The sequence below is a fragment of the Miscanthus floridulus genome, chromosome 19, assembly GCF_019320115.1.
Source record: "Miscanthus floridulus cultivar M001 chromosome 19, ASM1932011v1, whole genome shotgun sequence".
NCBI lineage: Eukaryota > Viridiplantae > Streptophyta > Magnoliopsida > Poales > Poaceae > Miscanthus > Miscanthus floridulus.
Window position 1 is genome coordinate 89,236,310 of NC_089598.1, and position 21,054 is coordinate 89,257,363.

A 21,054-nucleotide genomic window follows, 5' to 3' on the forward strand; every position below is an offset into this window, starting at 1 on the left:
CCTAGCCCATGCTCATGGAAGGCAAGGAAGGAGATGACCTCGCTGGCCTGAGGTCATGGGAAAGCATCCCCCACTGGAGCCCTCTAGTGCACCGCCTTCTTTGGCGGTACCATCCCCTTCTCGGCGAAGGTAGCCAGCACTGTCTCATCCACGTTCGATGGCCTCTAGCTTGACATTGTTCTCCAAATTCATGAACGGATCTGTGAGTTTCTCCCCTCCCTCACTCTACCCTTTTTTCCTAGGAACCGTCGCACCACACAAACGCTCTTGGCAAGAAGGAAGGAGGAGAGGCAACAGTTGGGGAATAGGTGAAGGAACGGGATGAAGACCCTCTCCCTTCCCCTATTTAAGGAGGAGGCACAACAGTTAGGGGAAAGGCGAAGGATTGGGCCAAAAATCCTCTCCCTTCCCCTATTCAATGCGGATGGGATGCGGTGGGACACGTCCTGACCGATGGGATGTGCCCTGCCCGATGAGACGGCGCCTAGTTAGATGGGACATGGCCTAGCCATGGCCCACCACTACTACACGCTGGGCATGGGGAACAAGGCGCAACCGCACGTAGGCGGCCCTTCGCCTTCCTAGGCAAGACTTAGAAGGGCCCAACAATAGGATCTCCGCCAAGGAGAGACCAGCGAGCTTCCTAAGTTGATCGAATGGCTCAGGCGAACGCCAAGAGATAGGTAAGGAGTAGAGGGACGCCCCATGTGGGCCATGCCGTCTCCGTCACAAATGACGAGCAGGGTCCCATTCAGACATATCAGACAAAAACTCCTCAAGCTTGTCACTCGAGTCGACAAGGTAACTCTACCGATCCCTCTTACTTTATTTTTCCTGATTCATGATCATTCATTCATCCATTCGCATACATGCATTCACACATTCATTCACACATTCATTCATTCATCCCACACATCTGAAGCATCACATATGCAGTTAAAATGCATCACAATGCTCCATGTTGCATAACGAAGCAGAAGTTGCCTCATTCGATATGAGCAATGACCGACCGGGGTTCGAAGGCTGACCCATAAAGGGCTTGAGGCCGCCCCATGTCAAACAGAGCCAGGGGAGAAAGTGTAGATGAGCCCTAGCGGCCCTCGCCTAGTCTGCTCTGAAGTAGATAGGGTCATCCCAACCTTCTCGTTTGATCCTAACCTCGAGCCACACCCATAGAATCTCCATCGAGGGGAGGCCAGCGAAACAAATGAGTTGGTCTCTGGAATGACCCGAGCATCTACCGGGATGCAGGTTAAAGAGCAGTGGAATACCACATGAGGGCTATGCCAACCCCATCACGAACAACGGACCCAGATTCCACTTGAATATACCCGTTAGTGAGCTCACCGAGCGCGTCACTCGAGCCATCGAGACAAGCGGTGTTAGCTCTACCCCTTCAGCTACAAAAAATCATGGATGGGGTAACGCATGGAACCAGACCAACCCCTACCGAGCCCAATGGGCTTAGGGGCTTAGGTCGCCCGACACTGACTCGGGAAACCAACCGACCGCGTAGGTCACAGGCGGGACAAACATGGGCAAACACCCCAAACGATAGTCTGCGGCCCCAGCAAAAGAGAACCAAGATGCTCAGTCTGCAACTAACTCACCAGTCGGACGCAGGCTCGGGGGTTGCACCCGCGGGTGCGCTCGTGCGCACCCGCCGTCAAAACAAAAAATTCCCCCACTAGCAACACGAAAAACCCCCCAGATGATTCTATCCAAATCGCCCGAGGGCTCGGGGGCTACACCCGCTGGTGCGCTCGCGCGCACCCGCCGTGAAAATAAAAAATTCCCCCGCTGGCAACATGAAAATCCCCCAGACGATTCTATCTGAATCGCTCGGGGCTTAGGGGCTACACCCGCGGGAGCGCTCGTGCGCACCCACTATCAAAATGAAAGATCCCCCTGATGATTGTACCCGAATCGCTCGGGGACTCGGGGGCTCCTATCAAGTTCATAAACTCAGGGTCCCTCATGGACCTACTTCCCGACAAAAGCTCGGCCCAGCAGACGACGTTGCGAACGACGTGCAACTCCTGGACCGACCCAATAACCTAATGATAGGCCAGAAAGGCGATCTAGCCTCCGACCAGAAGGCCTAGCCAAGGAAGGAACAACGCTCGCTCTCTCGCTTCTAACTCCGGCCCGCCTCTCTGACCAAAAGGCCTAGCCAAGGAGGGACGGCGCTCGCTTCCGACTCTGGCCTGCCTCTCTGACCGAAAGGCCTAGCCTAGGAGAGGACAACGCCCGCTTTCGACTCTGACCAAAAGGCCTAGCCAAGTAGAGGACGACGCTCGCTTCCGACTCTGGCCCACCTCTCCAACCAGAAGGTCTGGCCAAGGAGGAACGACATTCGCTTCTAACTCTGACCCACTTCTCTGATTGGGAACACACCGAATCTCTACCTACAGCTCTTCTCCAACCAGGAGGCCGGAGCCGATTGGGGAACGACCAACCAGGGACGCCCGCTCGGTGAAGACCCAGGAAACGAACAGAGCAAGTAAGGCAGGGCGCTCCAGTCAAACACAATACCAAGGACCGTACCTCTGCACACCTGCAGGATAGTACTGTTAGGCCATGTTAGAAGGATGCTCCGCAACCTTCCAGACATGTCAGAACATGAGCAGTGTTGTGGGCGCCAAAATTTATCCTACAACATAGTAGGCGCCGACATTCGCCATACCAGAAGACAACGATGGAGCCTACCACATGCATCTGAGCAACAACAGTGTTGTGGGTGCTGACAAACCGTCTTGTACCTGATGGCATGGGCAATAAGACTAGGTTGCACATACACTCTCTTTCTCTCACACACTCTCTCTCCTATAATGCCATCCCCTTCATCTATAAAAGGGGACGCACTCTCTCCAAAACAGGGATGAATGATTCGAACAACCTATGATTCGAACGATTCCAATAGAACACACACTCAAATACTTAGCGCCTGTAGGGGCTTCCGTCTCTCTCGGCCCTTCGGTCCAGAGTCCGACCAGACCTCTTGCACCCCCCCCATCTTACTCCCTCTCGTTTGTAACCCCACAGCAAACTTCGAGCACCTGTGTTTAGGAATAAAGTCACCGACTGACTCAAACTGGATGTAGGGCACGTTGCCTGAACCAGTATAAACCCTGTGTCATTGGGTGCTAGGCCACATCCGATCACAACGTACGGCAAAACTACAAATTTTTATGTGTTGGTCACTTTTCGCACCGACATGTAGCATCCTCGAATATAAATTCCCTGCTTATCATCTCAATAAATCTTATTAGTTCTCTAATTATGATGTTATTATCATCAAAACCCACAATTAAGGCTTGATTGCACTTTCAATCTCCCCTTTTTGGTGATTGATGACAACCCAATTAGAGCTTATAAAAGATATAAAATAAATACTAAGACTTGTCGAGTCATGGGTGTAGAGTCTCCCCTTAAATATGTGAATAGAGAATTGAATTCTCAAATTAGCATAAGGGTGTGTTTGGTTGGGCTTTTGGCTTTGGCTTTTGGCCCAAAAAGCCAAAAGCCCAACTAAAGGGGCTGCTTTTTCCGTAGTACATTTTTGAAAGCTGGTCTGACCCTGCTTTTGACTTTTGGCTTTCTGCTTTTCGAAATTGGTGGCATAAAAAGCTTTTTCATAGTTGTTTCAAGAGAGATAAAGATAAAAGGTATATTTTATACTTGTTTAACCAAACAGCTTTCAGCTTTTCTACAGCTCATAGCCCACAGCAGCTTTCCCACAGCTCACAGCCCACAGCAGCTTTTTCCCACAGCCACAGCTCAACCAAACACACCCTAAGAAGCCAAGATTCACATTTTAGTAAAAGTGATGGGGCTCCCCCTATATCCAAGCTCCTGCGGGGTGCTGCATACTGTGTCGGGTATGTAAAATGTGATATAAATGACAGTTTATGCACACATGTGCTTGCTGTTGTGCGGCAGAGCCGCACCTGACTGTACGAGCAAGACAGAGTCAAGCACCACACAGCTAGCTCAAACAAAAGGATATACAACCTAGCACAATAAGATGACTTCTAATCCACACAATGATACATGTCCATATCCGATAAAAAAAGAGTCAAATAGTAGCATTATTTCACAATTTAAAGTTTTGAGCAACTCTCAAACTTTCCACCTAGCGAAGACTAACACTCATCGAATAGGACATGAAGCACAACTGTTGCGAAAAGTTGTTGACCCCTCTAATTTTCTCCCCCATTGGCATAAAGCACCAAAAAGAGAGGAAAATAAGAAAGATCAATACATACTCGTCATCTCCCTGGATGTTAGTCCAATCAAAATCATCACCTCCTGCAGCAGTCTCGGCACCACAATCACAATCATCGTCGTCGGAGTCAATACGTGCATGGCCCTAATGGTGAGTGGTGGTGGTGTAGCAAGTGGAACGAGTGGAACGCCTCGGCTCCTGTCTTTGACGGTATCCCTCTAGGGTCTCATCCCAATCTGCTACTCGTCCCTGCTCCTTCTCCTCCTCATCTAAATATGTGTTGGAGAAACTCGAAAGGTCATACCGTGGAGGAGGAGGAATAGGAGAAAGTGGTGGAAGGTCATGTCCATGTTGCTGACGTTGCTCAAGCTATGTCTCATACGCTCTGTCAACTACATAGGTGCACTTTCCAAAGATTGCCTTCAACCACTTACCAAACTTCTTCATCTTGCCTCCACTGTGAGACCTAGAGCAGGGAGATTCAGAGATATCTACATGAGCATGAGAGCTCCCCGCTCCCTGAGTAGCTACAGCAGGCTAGGTCTTCTCAATTTTGTAGACGGTGTACATCTCGTTCTTCAGAAAATAAAATCCAGTGACCCTCTCAATCATGAACATGAGGTAGGGGGTATAGGGCAGACCCCTCCTCCCATCCTCCATGGTAAATCTCAATTTAGTCCACATGATTCTAGGGACATTGAACCTGTCCCCACCTGGAGCGAATCTAGCCAACACATTTCTCATATAGCCATTAATATCTGAGGCTACTCCATCCTTTGGGTTGATGGTGTTCCTGATGAGGTTGTTGAGGATCTAATAGAAACTGTGTAGACCACACCTCTTGCCATCTGCAATCCTTCTATCTCTCCACATGTAACTGATGTCACGGATCTTAGCTCGAGGCTCATCATGAATGTACGTGTAACCTCTATGCTCCTCCCTAAAGCAAAGAATCTGATAGAAAGTGATAAAGTCGACTCAGTAGTGCCGACCATCAGTCATCTAGTGAATCTCATCAGAGGTCTGGTCATAGAAGTATGTGGCATGAAACTATGCAAGGACTTCCTCATTCTAGTTATACTAGAAACCCATGATGTCTGAAAGCTAGAACCTGTCACAAATTTTGATTACCTTGTCAAACTTAGGCTCCTCCTTCTCCCGCATCTCATCCCAATCAATATACTACATCTTGATAATCTTGGTTTTCTTGATGCAAGAATGGCAGTGGCATAAAAGTTGGAATAAAAGTCATTCCAGAATCTATAATCAATGCCCAAATCATTGCACACTGCATAGGGATTGATCTCCCTTGCCTCTTCCACCAACTTCTAACTCTTGGAATATTTGATAACTGTATGCTGGCGGGAGTCATCTAGAGGTCTCATGATGATCTCACCCTCAAAATCTCTCATGTATCTGCTATCAAACTCAGAAAGATGTTGTGGGGTGTCGGGAATGGCATCAGTGGTACAACCTGTCATCTCTAGCCTTTCCTTATCTTCAATGTATTGCTCACGCCTCCCCTTGTCACCAAGTCCCCTTGGAGCTGCACTACTGCCTGCTGCTGTTGACCTCTCTCGACCACAGCAAGGTGGATCCTTGTCTCTTTGCTCATTCATCTTCCTTTTCCCCCTTCGGTCATTATCGCCGTGCTCCATCTTCTCAAACGAGGATAGGAGAGGAGAGGGAAGACACTGCTCGGGCCAGGGGCAGTAGCAGCCATCAACGTCGTTGAGGGAGAGCTGGCAGCTGTCGTTGCACTGCCAGAGATTGGCAACGCGCGGTCAACGCGGACGCAAGAGGAGAGAGAGGCGCGGGCATCGGCGTCGGGGGGAAAGAGAGAGAGGGAAGGAAGTTACTACGGTCCTGAGGATAAGAGAAAGAATAAATGGGCCATGCAGTAAAATCGTTTGGGCCGAATCTCAATTGAGATTCAAAGTGCGGCATTGCCGCACTCCCCAAAATAGTGGGAGTTGGCTATAATCTATATGACAGTGATGCACACGAATTTTAAAGCATTCATCACGGCCAAACGGTTGCTCCTAAACCTAAACCGTCTTCACCATGCACAATATGACACATGAGACTACCAAATCGAGCTATAACACTACATCACTCCTTAACTCAATCTCTCAAAATAAATTGCCAAACATAGCAGTGTCTAACTGTCGACAGACTTGAAAATTTCTAAGTTTTTGAGCTGGATTTGATTTTCATTTGTGATTTCTAAGCTAGTGGAAATATTAGCTAGTAATATTATTTTTCGACCGCAGGTATTTCATTGTCATCTACAAAGTTTATACTTTAAACTTCATTTAAGTATCACATACATGTTCCATAGCATTTTTGCTTAATAAAAATTGGTTTTAAACCCTAAATGATATAACATGATTATCGAATCAACTTTCGTTTCGCATTCTAGTTGATTGTTTCGAGTTATAGAAATTGATCTACACACTTTATCATATGCATTAACACTCAAACATGATGCTCATGAAATATTTTAGTAAATAATTTGCGGTGTAACACCAAAGGCTCTGTTTGTGTCCCGCCTGTTTTTTGTCAGATTTTAAGAATTTGGCTTTTGAAATTTGGGTGGGATCCAAACGGTCCAGTTTTTTCTGTCAGTTTTTGTCGGATTCTTATAAACCAAGAAGCTGCTAATACCTAGCTTTTGTGACCCATAGAGTAATAAATGAAGTCAGATTCTTTAAAACTGAGATCTGAACGCCCACGCTAGTTTTTGTTTAAAATCCAGATTTTAAAAATTAGAGATAAAAAATGATTCTTAAGAAGCCAAAACTGATCCAAACGTGACCTTAGCCATCTATATCGACCGATGATTTCCCGCTGTAACGAACAGGAGAGTCACTGTGTGCTGCACGTAGACCGGTGAGATCCGAGCATGTTTAGTTCACCCAAAATCAAACATTGGCACTATGCAAAGAGAAGATTTTCCGTCACATTAAACTTGCGGTATATGCATATAGTACTAAATGTTGATGAAATCAAAAACTAATTATACAGTTTGGTTATACTTTACGAGATGAACGTTTTAAGCCTAATTAGTCAACGATTGAATAATTATTACTAAATATAAACGAAATGCTACCGTGCGCTATAGTGATCTTTAGTATTTTCGGCGGCGCCGATTCCGGGCAACTAAGGGTGCGTTTAGATCAAAAAAAATTTGGATTTTGGCTCACTGTAGCATTTCGTTTGTATTTGGTAATTAGTGTCTAATTATGGACTAATTAGGTTCAAAAGTTTCGTCTCGCGATTTCTCGATCAACTGTGTAATTAGTTTTTTTTTCGTCTACATTTAGTACTCCATACATGTACCGCAAGATTCGATGTGACAGTTACTATGCAAAATTTTTTGACAACTAAACGGGACCTAAACATTGCTTCTCGTTCTCGAGGCGCGCACGCTGCACGCATCCGGCTGGCCAGAGGTAGGCGCGCATCGCGCCAGCGTCCGCCGCACGCACTCCTATCTCTGCAGAATGCAGGCTTGCACGCACGTGCCAGACCAGACCCCAGCCTACACTAGTGACTCGAGAACTCCGCAGCCGGGCGCGCTAGAAGGTTCCACAAGGAGCATAGCAAGGGCATGTGGCCGCGTAGGAGGATCCAGGAATTGATGAATGCCGGGTGCGTGCGTGACGCAGCGACTCGGAAACGCCACACGCGACCTGCAGCTGCCGGACAGTGCCAGCCAGTTCCATCCATCAATCCGCCGCTGATGAGTGACGCATGGCTCGGCTCCTCGCCTCACGTACACTACTTTGCTAGTGCTACACACACACGCTTCCTAGCTTGTCCGTGTTTCAGGATTAGAGAAGCATCGATATCTTTCGATCTGTATAGTGTGTTTATATAAAAGTTCATAGGCCTGGTTTAGTTCCAAAAAGTTTTCCCAAAAAAGTGCTGTAGTAGTCATCATATCAAATCATGCGATACGTGCATGGAGCATTAAATATAGACGAAAAAAACTAATTGCACAGTTTGGTTGGAAATCACGAGACGAACGTTTTAAGCCTAATTAGTCCATGATTGAATACTAATTGTCAAATAAAAATGAAAGTGCTACAGTAGCTAAATTCCTAAATTTCGCCCAACTAAACAAAGCCCTAGTCTATTTTTTAAAGATTTTTCCTACATTTCTATAGCTCAATCAAAATTTTGGAAACCTCCATAAATAATTCCAAGAGTTACAAATATTCTATTTGGGTGTATCTTGTTATGACACATCTCTAAGATTATCCTTGGATATTTCTGATGTTTAACCATATTTTTTATTGTTTGAAAACCTTATCTAGTGTAAGGAGAAAACTATTAACATCTGCATCAAAGGTGTAAATTATGAAAAATATATATTTCGCAATATATCTTATAATTTGAAACGGCCGCAGAATCATTGTAGAAAAGTTGGGTTCCAAAGATCACGCAGAAAAGTTGTGTATAAATTTCATCAAATAATATATTGAAAAAATATGATTAAATATCGTGGTGATAAGTTATGTGTCCCACAAAACACTATGCACAAAAATTGTGAATATAACTGTGTAACTTCCTAAAAATTAAAAATGCTGAAACAACTTTTTTAAAAGGAAAGTCGGTTGTCTTCGTTCACTGGTTTCTAGTCGATCGATTGTTGGTTAAAAATGTCTAATTTGGTTTTATAGGTTTATCGTATTAGTTAGAGATAAAGCCACACGGACATATACAACTATATATACATGCACACAAAAAAAGGGCGCCAGCAGAACCACAAACATGAAAAATATTTGGAATGACATTAATAAAGTCAGTACAATTAAATATTTTCTTTTTAAAAAAAATCTACTAGACCGCCCTTTCCTTGTGCCGTCCGTGTGCATGCGGCAGCTGGCCGCCAGCATGACTGACTGCATGTGGCGTGAGACGGTGAGAGAAAAACAGAGCACGCACCCAGCCGCCGCACCATCACACAGCAGCTGAGCAGCAAGCAGCAGCACCTGCTGGTGGGGGAGGCAAGGCAACTCAGCAAAGCAAGCTGAGGAGTGCGCGGTTTCTTCTCCACCCTGCGTCCCCCTCTCCCCCCGGCCGGCCCATATATACCATGCCCTCCCCGCCTCCTCCCACCTTCAGTCGCAGCCAGGCAAAGGCAATTAAGCAACCATTCCGCAGCCGCAGCAGCAAGCTAGAGAAAGATATATAGAGATTAGAGAGTGAGGGGGGAGAGAGAAATGAGGCCGGAGAGAGTTGGAGGTGTGGCGCCGACGGTGCTAATGGCTGGTGGCGGCGGCGCGCGGCCGAGCCTGTGGAGGACGCCGACGCCGTACCTCTTCCTGGGGTTCGCGGTGATGATGGGCCTCATCGTGGTGGCGCTGCTAGTGCTCATCTGCACGCGCCGCAAGGCGGCGGCGTCGTCGGCCGACGACGAGAAGGCGGCGTCAGTGCGCGGGGTGCTGGTGCCGCTGGACCGGGAGCCCAGGGTCGTGGTGATCATGGCCGGCGACGCCCTGCCGTCCTTCATCGCCATCGCCAGCGCCATGAAGCCGCTCGCCTTCGCCGCACCGGCCGGGGCCGAGGCCGTGTAGGCGCCGGCAGGCGTCCGAGGAGCCGAGAACCCGCGCGTCGCGACGCGGGGACAATTTTGTCGATCAAGAGGTTTTCTTTGTTCTTCTGTTTCGGGACAAAGCTTCCAGCTTGAATAAACGCGCACGGCTTTCTTTTGGCTGCGTTCAGCTCGATTTGCCTTCTCTTTCACGCGAATTCGTTCCTGCTGCGTGCGTCGCCGATCATGCTTTGATCGCCCAATCCTTTCGACGATCGTGCATTCGTGCGTCGTCCAAGTGCAGGATGACAAGACGAGATCGTGTACGCCGTCGTCGTCGCCACAGCGATGACGAGGCTCTCTGTTTCCTCTGAGTCATGACGCACCGCGCCGAGCGGCCGTCCTCCGCAATGGCCATGGCCACCCTGTCTGGAAAAAACAAATGCAATCTGACGTGCGTGTGCGGTGTGAGTGTGACCACCATCGAAAAAGCACCATTATTTCTGCATTTTCGTGAGGAACTTACCGTAAAAGTTCCCGTGAGATGACCGAAGCGAGAGCCCAGCCGCCCACAGGCTACAGCCACTGACCGGATGGCCGGCCCCTGGGCGAAATTAACCAGCAGTACGTACTGCAGTGTACCAAGGGCAGGTGCTCGCAAGTATCCCTCTGTTTTCCACGACCACACCACACCAACTAGCACGTACTTCATTAAGAGGGTTGACAAATATCCCTCTCTCAATTTTAATTTATGTTTAAACTAAAATAAAGTTCTTAAAATTTGATAAATACATAAAATAGTATCAATATTCATATATATATCCCAAATAGGTATATTATAAAAATATATTTCATAATTAATCTAATGACACTTATTTGATATCGTAATGTTAGTGCTTATTCAATAGATATAATCAATCATAGTATATTCATTTTTTTAAAAAAAAATAAGACTTGTACATTTTTTAGACACAAGGAGTAGACTTTCTTTCTGGTGCTAACTGACAGAATAATAACAATATTAGGATAACCAATAGACAAGTCACCGAAGGGTCGTTTGCTTCGTAGCCTGGCAGGCAAGGCCAACCCAAGATGGCAAGATAGGGGATCACAACCCGGGGCATTTAAAACCGGACGCCTAGGAGCTCTTCTAACGTTAGGCAACTTTGCCTCAAATGCAAGCAAATAAGCTTGCATGGGACCCTGGCAAAGCTGGCTGGCCTAGGCAACTGATCGAGACGGTCGATTTCGTCCGCCGGGAGTCTAGATTGCTGCTTGGCCCAAGCCACCATCCTACACATGCCTAAGAGCGTGCTGGAAGACGACCTACGAGGTGAACGGCGGCCTGACCCTCATGTGGTGAACCAATTAGCTCTAACTCCTTATTGAAAAACAGATGGAAGTGAAGCAGAAAACAAACTTGAACTTTTTAGATCCAGTATATATACTTTGACGACAAAGGTTAAATCCCTTAATAATGAGGAAACGTGATGGCTACTCTTGCTATTTGCTATATTATGTGAATTTGTAGCTCCCCTATTAATATAATGCGTCTTTAATTTGTACTAAAACGTGAATATACATCTCTTGCCACCATACATTCCTATAAAGCTATATAACTCCAACTGTATGTCATCTGTTTGTCTTTAAAAGTATAGGCTACATGAGTTCTCTTTTTTCATGTGTGTTTGTATGAATGATAGAACCCTCCAAGACGATGCAATATCCATGCTGAATACGTTGAACTAGAAGTTTTTTTAAAGTAATATTGAACAGAAGGTGATAATCGATTGCTAACTTGCATTGCTCTCTTGTGCATGCAACAGCTCGATCGACCACCTTCTTCATCATCAACACTCCGAAAGAAAATGTTTATTTGTAGTACGCTGTCTCTTCAGGTTTACAACAACAAAGGCTTGCACACGATTCCAATTTGCATTATTTATATCATGCTTAATATAATTGTACTATACTGGCACTAACTAGCTTTGGCCCCTCAGAAAAGAGACGACGTATTCCCCTAAATAAAAAAAGGGAAATGAAGAGACATTCGCTGAAGAAGAAAATGGGACGGTTACACGTAGCCAATGCCATGCAGCTATGGACAAATCACGAGTCCACAGGTACGGGCACGCAAATATGCGAAAGAATGAAGATAGCAGGGTGTAGCTCGTTGCGACACGTACGTTTGCGTAGAATTTGTGCAGACATTTTTATACATCGCGTGCTAATTAATTAATACTTCAGCAAAACAACGATTTTTTTTCGAGTAAAGCTCGCCCTTAGATTTTGTTTATGTGCAAAAAGAGTTTTTAAAGGGTCAAATTAATGCAAATAAAGTTAGCGACTTTCCCTCCACCTGTACGGTCAAGTGCAAGCATTTGTTTGTACTCCTGCTGCTGCCCTCCAGCATCCTTTAATTTCGTTTTTTTTTTTGTCTCCAAAAGTATTTTTCTTTTTTACCTACTACACTTATCCGCTTGTACTTGTTTGTTCTTGTTGCACCTGATTTCTTGCTAAATTCGGTGGTTCGGTGGCAGCCTGGCTTGCAGGTCAGATCAGTCACTCAAATCCATAAAGAATTTCGAGACTTTATGCATGGCATCAAGCCATATCAAGGGTGTGTGTAAATGAGAGCTAAATTAATTAAGTGCTGAAAATTTTCCACACACACAGAATCTGTTGCTAAAAGTAAAAGGTGATTAATCGAAGCCATGAATTTTTTTTTTGAACGAAACAGCCATGCAAATATAAGAAAATAAACAAGTTATGGGCGCTCGCGCACACAATCATATCATTGCGTCCTGCTTATGTAATTCTAGCCAATCCATTGTTGAACTATCCACGACTATAGCTTAGCTAGAGAGCGCTTTTAGCAAAGGTGCTTTGACGACGACAGTGCGTTTCTTTGATTTGATGAACACCAAATATTCGTCAGGATGATATGAGTTTACAAAGCGACAGAAGGATTCGTTCTATTCTCATAGATGATGAATGAGTTCTTCCCTAGCTATATACTCTCCTTTCTCGGCCTTGAAGATGGAGCTAGCTAGTGAACAAAATCCTCCTTTATCAGAAAAAGAAAAGGGGAAATATATAAGAAATTAAAGTGGGGGAGAATAATTGAGAGGCCTAAGATTTAATACTACCCGTGGTGGCAATATGATAATGCGAGTCCATCAACAAAATCCACGCACGTAGTAGAAAGGAAGGAGGCGCTCTCGGTGGGTGCGGCTAGCCTGGACTGGACCTGTGGAAGCGGCGCCTCGAGCGCGCAGAGGGCCGACGTCGTCATCACGCTAGCTAGCTAGCTAGCTTGTCGTTGGAGAAGACCGTCCTCTCCTCTCGACTCCATCAATCCTCCCTAGTTACCATGCATATGTTCTTTGTTCTCACCTAGAGAGCCAACACGTGTGTGTGTGTGTGTACACAGCAGCAGTCCAATTCCGTCTCGAATGTGAAACTTTATTTCATTCGCGTGTCTCAAGCAAGCTGCATATACACAAAATCATGATGCTAGTAGTGTTTTGTTTGTTCAGGTGCAATATATATACTCTTTTCAACTTTTGCCTGACCTATAGGACTGGGTGTGTAATAACGTGCCTTGCTTGTACGACTCCCGTCGCAAACTTGTACTGCTAGCAATCTAGTGGAAGCGGCGCAGCGTGATCGAGTGCGCGCGACAACTTTAGGGAGAAGTCTACGACGACGGCGATCTTTGCGTTTGCGTGGGCGGGAGCTTTTTAAAAGGAGTTGGGGTCGAGTCACGAACCAGAAGGCGCGCGGCAGGGAGCAGCCTGGCCCCCGGCCATGGCCATGATTGCCTCCACCACCAAAGCACGTACTAGTATGCAGCACCAAACCAAACCCTTTCCGGCCTTGCTTTTTATTTCTTCCTCCACTGCCGTGCCCGTGCAGAATATACTGTGAGCATATGACTTCCCCATGGCTGATGATGGCTCCTTCAGATCATCCTACACAAGTCTCAACAAGAGCTATCTATCTAGCTAGGTCAGCAAGAGCTAGCTACCCTAAGGTTTTCTATATGGAAATTTGGCAATGGATTCCGGTGTCTAGGGAAGAAGATGCGCACCCTAAAATGCTGCTCAATGTGATCGATCTTGGGCTAAACATACATTCTCCAAATATCTACCACAACTCATATGCTGATTACATCTCAGATCACGGAGGACAGTTCGTAGTCATAACGAGCAGCTTTCAGACGGAATTCAGGAGAAGCTCAGTCAAACAATTTTTTTTACTGACAAGTGATTCTTCGCTGATGTTGTAAAATGATTCCTTGAAGTAGGAGGCTACAGGCTGAAAAAAGTAGCTTCTCTTGATTTACTTCATGCACAGAACCACTCACTGTTACAGGAATGATTTCTAGGGGCGGCTGGTGAGGCTTTGTAGAAACGGCTCGGACAGCCGCCCCTACCATACCGTCTTTATAAATCATGTATTTGTAGGGGCGGTTCTCAGACCGCTCTTACAAATCGATTGTAGAGGCGGCTGGTGTTATCAGTCGCTCCTACCAATCGATTTGTAGGGGCGGCGGGTAACTACAACATCAATTTGTAGGAGCAGTTGTAGTACCAGCCGCCCCTATAATACCTGTTTATAGGGGCGGTTCAGAACCGCCCCTACAGTATATTTTTTCGCAAAAAAAATTTAAATTTACAATTCAAATTCGACCAGAACACACACATATATATAATTCAAATATGACCAGAACATATATAATTCAAATCTGACCACAAGCACAAGAGCATTATATAAACCACCATTACAAGTCCAATTCACAAGAATCTATCACCTTTTTTCATGGGACAAAGCAAAATCTTGCAAACGAGGAAAGGTTGGATACAGAATTACAGGTGCACAAATTTAAAGTATAATTCATATTTTTTATTAGATGAAATGTACAACATAATCCATGTCTTAACTAAAGCAAATTAAATACTCAATGATCAAATAGAAAATGTTATGGAATATATGACATGAATGGTGGAGTAAAAGTAAGTCTGGTGATGTTTCGAGTTCTATAGGACTTGTGCTATTATAGGTAACACACAGAGACTTTTAGATAAATAAATGCAGGACACACAAAAGCATTAGAGCACTTGGAAATGAGTAATCATGAAAGGAAATATAGCTATTGTGCTTAAAATGGAATGGACACTAATTATTAAATGTTGGAGTCGTTGGCAATTGTTCAAATCAAATTACGAAACAGAGAACATTCTACGAATAATGTAGGTTCTGTAGAAGGGAAAAATACTTCTCTCCCATGCGAAATATCGAACCTATGATAACATAGAAAATACTTGGAGATCACACTAGGTAGATTGCCAGAACTTAAAAAAATCCATCTTTGCAAAAATGTAAGAATTCATGTTAAAAAGAATAAATAGGATCTGGAACAACTGGACCCACCATTCAAACAAGGCTAATGTTTGCTTTAGTCGCTGAGGTTCCATATAGCTTTGATCTAGCAAATGCCCCTGCACATCAATTTGAAATAATCAAAATTTATTATGAATGTTAACTTTAAGTGGCAGACATTCATTGAATCTTTGTAACAGAATAACAAAGCAACAAATAAACTTGAAAGGGAAAAAACCAACGGGCATGAGAAAGGCAACAAAACACATACATTGACATCACCAACCACCACTACTGGTCATTGATTGCTGACCACCCACCACTTAGTTGTAACAGCCATAAACTCAACTGGAATTAAATACGAAGAAGGCAACTTATAGGCTGCCTCAAATAATTTTGTGAGCTAAAGTATGTAATTCCTTCAAATTACAATTAACAGCCACACAGGAGCAAATATAAACTTGTAACGGGATCAATAAAGCACATCAGATAAATAAATATGTATATATTTTTGTTAGGTTAGCCATATCTTTGCCTCTATATTCAAGTAGCATCTGAAAGTGACTCTAAAATTTCGCACCATGAATACGCCAAGCCTATTCAGTGTGTTCTTTAGACAGGTGACAGGATGAGTCTACGAACAGAGCAATAGAGATCTAAGTTTGGGACTAAACCTGACATTACCTATAGATATTTTATAGCAGAAATTATAAAAATAGCAAGAGAAGACTATGACACGCATCAGCGAAACTGACTATAGAATGGAGTTGAATAACGACACATACTGATACAACTCTGGAAGCAACGATGGATGATGGCAGGTCTAATGGCACAATTCATTGTAACAACGTGAGGTCATCATTGCCGGCCCGTGGCCACCACACGAAACAAGAAAACAACATCACCAAAACAGAGGTTTCTAATAATAGATCAAGGGGGAAAACTATTCAGATGAAGGTCATGATATACTCAACACGGTATTCGTGGAAGTAATTATCCATCTGAGCATAACTTTCGAGAGAGTGTCTATGTATGTCTCTTCAAAGAGATTGGAATTATTACAAGACAGTGGGACCATGAGGACTGCTATCAATTTGGAAACATGATAAATTGAAGGTTCTAGGAACTGGGTTATCGCTTATGGTATAAATTAACCAAGCAAAGATAAATTGAGGGTTCCAGGATTGCTAAACTCTAAACCCTCAATTTATTTGGTGTCTTTTTATTCTGTCACAGCGATTCACTAAATTCCTCTCTACTAAATAAAATTTTAAATTCAGGAATTAAATGTCCCATGAATATTATGCATACTACAACTCAGTATATGAAGGAAGTCCAAGGGCCCAAAATGATTACCTTGATGGAATAAGCTTTCTTGCTTTCAATGGAAGAGGTCACCATGGCAGCCTGCTCCTAAATTTCTTGTAAAGCCTATAACTGCAACCACTAAGGCACTAAGGAGCAGTTGTGGTATTAATATATAGTTGGAAACTAAGCAAAGACAAAGTAGCAGGAGATACAAGAAAGAAATGGTACCAACTCTAAGTTGTTGGTTAGCAAACCATGCTGGTGGAGAGGGCAGTGAGGACTAATAGGCCGCGCGAAGCCTCGTTCGTGATTGTAGTCAACTCATCGTAGGCCTTGGATGAGCTGCAAAGAAATATAAAAATATCTAGATAAGACTTTTGGAAACTTTGGAGTCTCTGCATCTAGGCCACGAATCAGTGTAGGAGAACTCATTTATGCGTTCAAATCTAAATCTCATCCAATTCATGGTAGTAGCAGAAAGAGTAAAACAAAATAGAATATCAGGCATGGGCAATGTAGGTAGGCATTGATAATTCTATATTGGGTCTATATGCATAACACAATTATTTAGCTTCACATCCTTGAGGACCAACTAATACCGTGAAAACTGAGAACACATGGGAAAAAGCAAAGCTGACACAGATGTCCTGAACTTCTTGTAAGATGGAATGGTAAGGATGTCACCTGACCCTATGATTGAAACAAGGGCAGGAATAATATTTTTCTTTCTAATTGCTGTGCAAACTAATCTACCAGAAATGAATGCCTTTTAGGCATCTCTACAGCAACTCTAAATTAATTAACGAGCTCAACAAAGATACTTGAACAATCTGATAGGAATGACATACCAAATGACTATCTAGCATATTGCTTTAGGGAAATTGTATCCAAGCTCAGTCATCTCCAACTGGTATAAAGGGTCACGATATAGTAGCTGTGGCAAAGACAGGTTGTTCATCTAAAACACTGGCCCATCTCCTCCCAGGGTTTATTCTTGTGGAGCACCTGAAGCATAATTCAAGTGAAGGTCCAACAGTATTAGTTTTGTGTCCAGCCAGGGAATTGGCAACATAAATTCAAGATGAAGCAATCAAGTTTGGCAGATCTTAAAGAATATCTTCTACTGCGTGTTGCTCTGTATTTTCTGATATAGGAAACATGCCCACTCATATACGTGAAGAACATTAGAATTGCGTACACAACTATTGAAAGAGAATAAAAAATTAAATAAAACCCAGATCACCTTGGTCCAATAGTGGTTACAAAACAGAAACATGAAAATCACCGGATCGCATCTGAAAGAAAAAGAAGGGTGCATTAATATAGTTCAATTTCAAGGATAGAGTACTCCAAAGATTTTACAAATACAATTAAGAGTTTTTCTAGACAATAGAAGCATGACAGTAATCGAAAACTAAAGGGAATCCCCAACTAAAATTAGTTGCAAGCTGGTAGCATGGAGAAGGTATCCCTTTCATTAACTCTACGATATTAGCAAGGCAAAACTGATATCCAAAGCAAGTTAGTTGGTCGAAGCTGCAACATAAAATTTAGGACAAAATAAACATCCTCATAATTTCCAACATTTGAGTGGTCTGCAACTTGGCTAAATCGGATTGAACAAACATTGAGCGTGCTTGTTATCTCTTTGCGTGCGACAAGAAAGAAGGATAAAGGGGCAACAGAACCAAACCTCAGAAAAACTCATCGTGGTGGCCTGACCCTCGTTTCAATAGTCATCTCCATCAACAAATCGCCCGTCCCCGGCGTCGTCGAGGGATGGGGAGAGGAACAAAGGAGGCAACACACCCTCACCTAGGGCTGGTCGCGACTGAGGCCTCTCGCATCGGGACGACCGCATCCGTGCCGCCGCGCTAGGGCCTGCTCGTGTCGGGAGGGGCGGAGCAGCAACGATGGCATTGGGGCCACGCCGCGCGGGGCGGCCAGCGTCGCGTGCGCTAGGATGACCGTGCTGCTGGGGCTGGTCGTCGTCTGTGCCGCTGTGGTAGGGCTTGGTCATGTCAGGAGGGGCGGAGTAGCAGCTGTGGCACTAGTGTCGCTTCGTCGGGTTGCCAGCGTCGCAAGCGCCTGGGGCGGCCGCGCTGCTAGGGCCAGTCGCCGACCGATGTGGCCCGGTGCAGAGGGAGCAGGAGGAGTCGCCGTTAGTGGAGGAAGAAGCGGTGGACGAGGAGGCAACATGAGAAGTGGAAGAGAGGAGGAAGATATTTTGTGTCGAGCCCATGGAAGGTGGAAGAAAGGTGGCTGCTATATATACAGCGGGTATTTATAGGGGCGGCTGGTGATTCAGTCGCCCCTACAAATGGACATAGCAGGGGCGGCTCTACATACCAGCCGTCTCTACAAATTGACGTATTTGTAGGGGTGACTCGTATTACCAGCCGTCTCTATCGTGCCATTTGTAGGGGCGGCTGTTGTGCTGGAGCCCAAGCACGTCACCGTAAGGGCTACTCCAATGTTAGCCGCCCCTAAAAAAAAGTTTCGTTGCTACAGACTATTTTTCACGTAGTGACTAAACGTAGACTTAACCTACACAAAAATTCAACTCTTCCCACGGAGAATCTAGAGCAAAAGAAGCTCGCCAAACTCGTTCTTACTATATAAGTATTACCTAAATTTCTTGATAACAGTCAGTGTGATAGTTGGAGCCTTTTTTTTAAGGCTGCAGCGAACAGAGAAGTGCATTGAATTGTGGCTAATACATCAAGGCAAGCTGTACCACCACGAAGTCATCACATTTTATGATCGATATGCACAATACGCTGCAAAAACCAGGATTGTACTTCTCTACAAGTAAATCAACTGACTTTTAGAATGATCAGAACAGCTCTATAAATTAATAAAAAAAAAGTTAACTGGAGCGTACGTGCGCGCAGTGGGGGTGATGTTTTAATAATTTGCATCAGAAAGGTGGCGAGTCGATGCAAAAAAGAAAAGAAAAATAAATACAATGGCCATCGCTTGCCGGTGAGAATCACATATGACAAGGTAGGGCCTCCACCATACCTTAAATTTTCTTGCAGCATGCATCATCGTCTCCTTTGCATCCTGTCTTTTTCTCCACTGCTTTTGCTCCGTCGCCGCCACGCATCGAGGCATATATATGGTGCTTTGTTATTAGTGTAGTTGTGCCATATCTTCATTTTTAAATATGTCCTTGCCACTGCAAACGTAAGTACGTAACCACTGCACTCTGTCTGTGTCCCCACAAACTTGGCGAATTTCAAATAAGCGTCATGTTCGCTTAGGCTTGTTTGGCTTATAAGCCGTACTTTTTCAGTCAACGAACAGTACTTTTCTCTCACACCAAATCAGGCAACAGTACTTTCAGTCATAACTTATCAGTCAAACAAGCCCAAACAAATAGGGTGAAGACCATTGACGGCATTGGTTAGAAAAGGTTAACCAAAGCACTACCACTTCATGTGGTGTGAGTAGCTAGCTATAGGGCGCCATTTAAGTGGACTCGATTGATGCATGTGTGGCCTCTGTGGTGTTTGGGAACTTGGAAGGATAATGCCCACGAATATTCCGGCCCGTTTTGGAGCCTTCGCTCTGCAGCGAACACTGCACCGAACAAACAGTGCCTGGTGGTGGTGGACGCAATGCTGTAGCCGGGTCTACGACTACGATTGTAGTAGGAATAGTTGGCTAGTTGCCAGTTGGTGACCCTTCCAATGGAGCCATGGCAGAGCTATGATCTTGTTGCTACGTGGTCTAGCCGCGTGGATCCATCGAGGGAGAGGTCCAGAGGATGAGAACGGTGACGAGGAGTGCATACTACTCTAACCCTACTCGATGGATTCTGCATGTACCCACTGTGTTCCAAAATATCTATCGTTCTCACTTTTCGAGAAATAACTTTCTCTAATTTTATATAAAAATATTAATATTTATTATATATAATTAATATCGTTAGATAGATTTTTGAATTTATTTTTATAACAAATTTATTTAAAGAGGTAAATGTTGCATGTATTTTCTACAACAAACTTGTTTGTGGCACGGAAAAAAAAAGACAGATAATCCAATGCAATCATAAAAGAGCAGCTAGCCTGCTTCGGTTGCTGGCACTGTTTGTCGGCTCCTCCTATTAGCACAGTAGAATAGGCTTTTCCTGGAGCAGCAGCAGAAGGGTGGCAATGTGGCATGACCGACACTTGATAGCACCACAATGTCGACACCAAGCACGTTATACTCGGCGTCGCGTCGACACCGCTTGGCCGTCCGCGTGCACTCCACTCTCACCAGTCACCACCCGCGTGCGCGCGCGACCGGCCGCTGTGGCGCTGCAGTGCACACCAGACAGCACTGGATTAAACCATCCGTTTATTTTTTTTATCTAAAATAGTGTTTTTCTCTCACAAATTTCTCCAGCATTTCTCCGAACCATCCAAATTTCTCCAGAATTTAGATAAGCGAACAGCTGAATTATGGAGGAATTTGGATGGTTTGAAAAAATACTGAAGGAATTTGTAAGACAAAAATACTATTTCAAATAAAAAAATAAATAAATCAAACTGAATTTAAGGACACGTGAACGGGGCTCGTCATCCCGCGAGTGGAGTGGCGG

At 44.6% G+C, this 21,054-nt stretch overlaps 1 protein-coding gene across 1 annotated transcript; it reads left to right on the forward strand.

The window, feature by feature from the left end:
• The first annotated feature begins 9,377 nt into the window (after window positions 1–9,377).
• LOC136529915 (protein GLUTAMINE DUMPER 5-like) lies at window positions 9,378–9,954 on the forward strand. The gene has a single exon (XM_066522965.1). It carries the CDS (start codon window positions 9,460–9,462, stop codon window positions 9,811–9,813), a length of 354 nt encoding a protein of 117 aa, XP_066379062.1. The 5' UTR covers window positions 9,378–9,459; the 3' UTR covers window positions 9,814–9,954.
• Window positions 9,955–21,054: the final 11,100 nt, after the last annotated feature.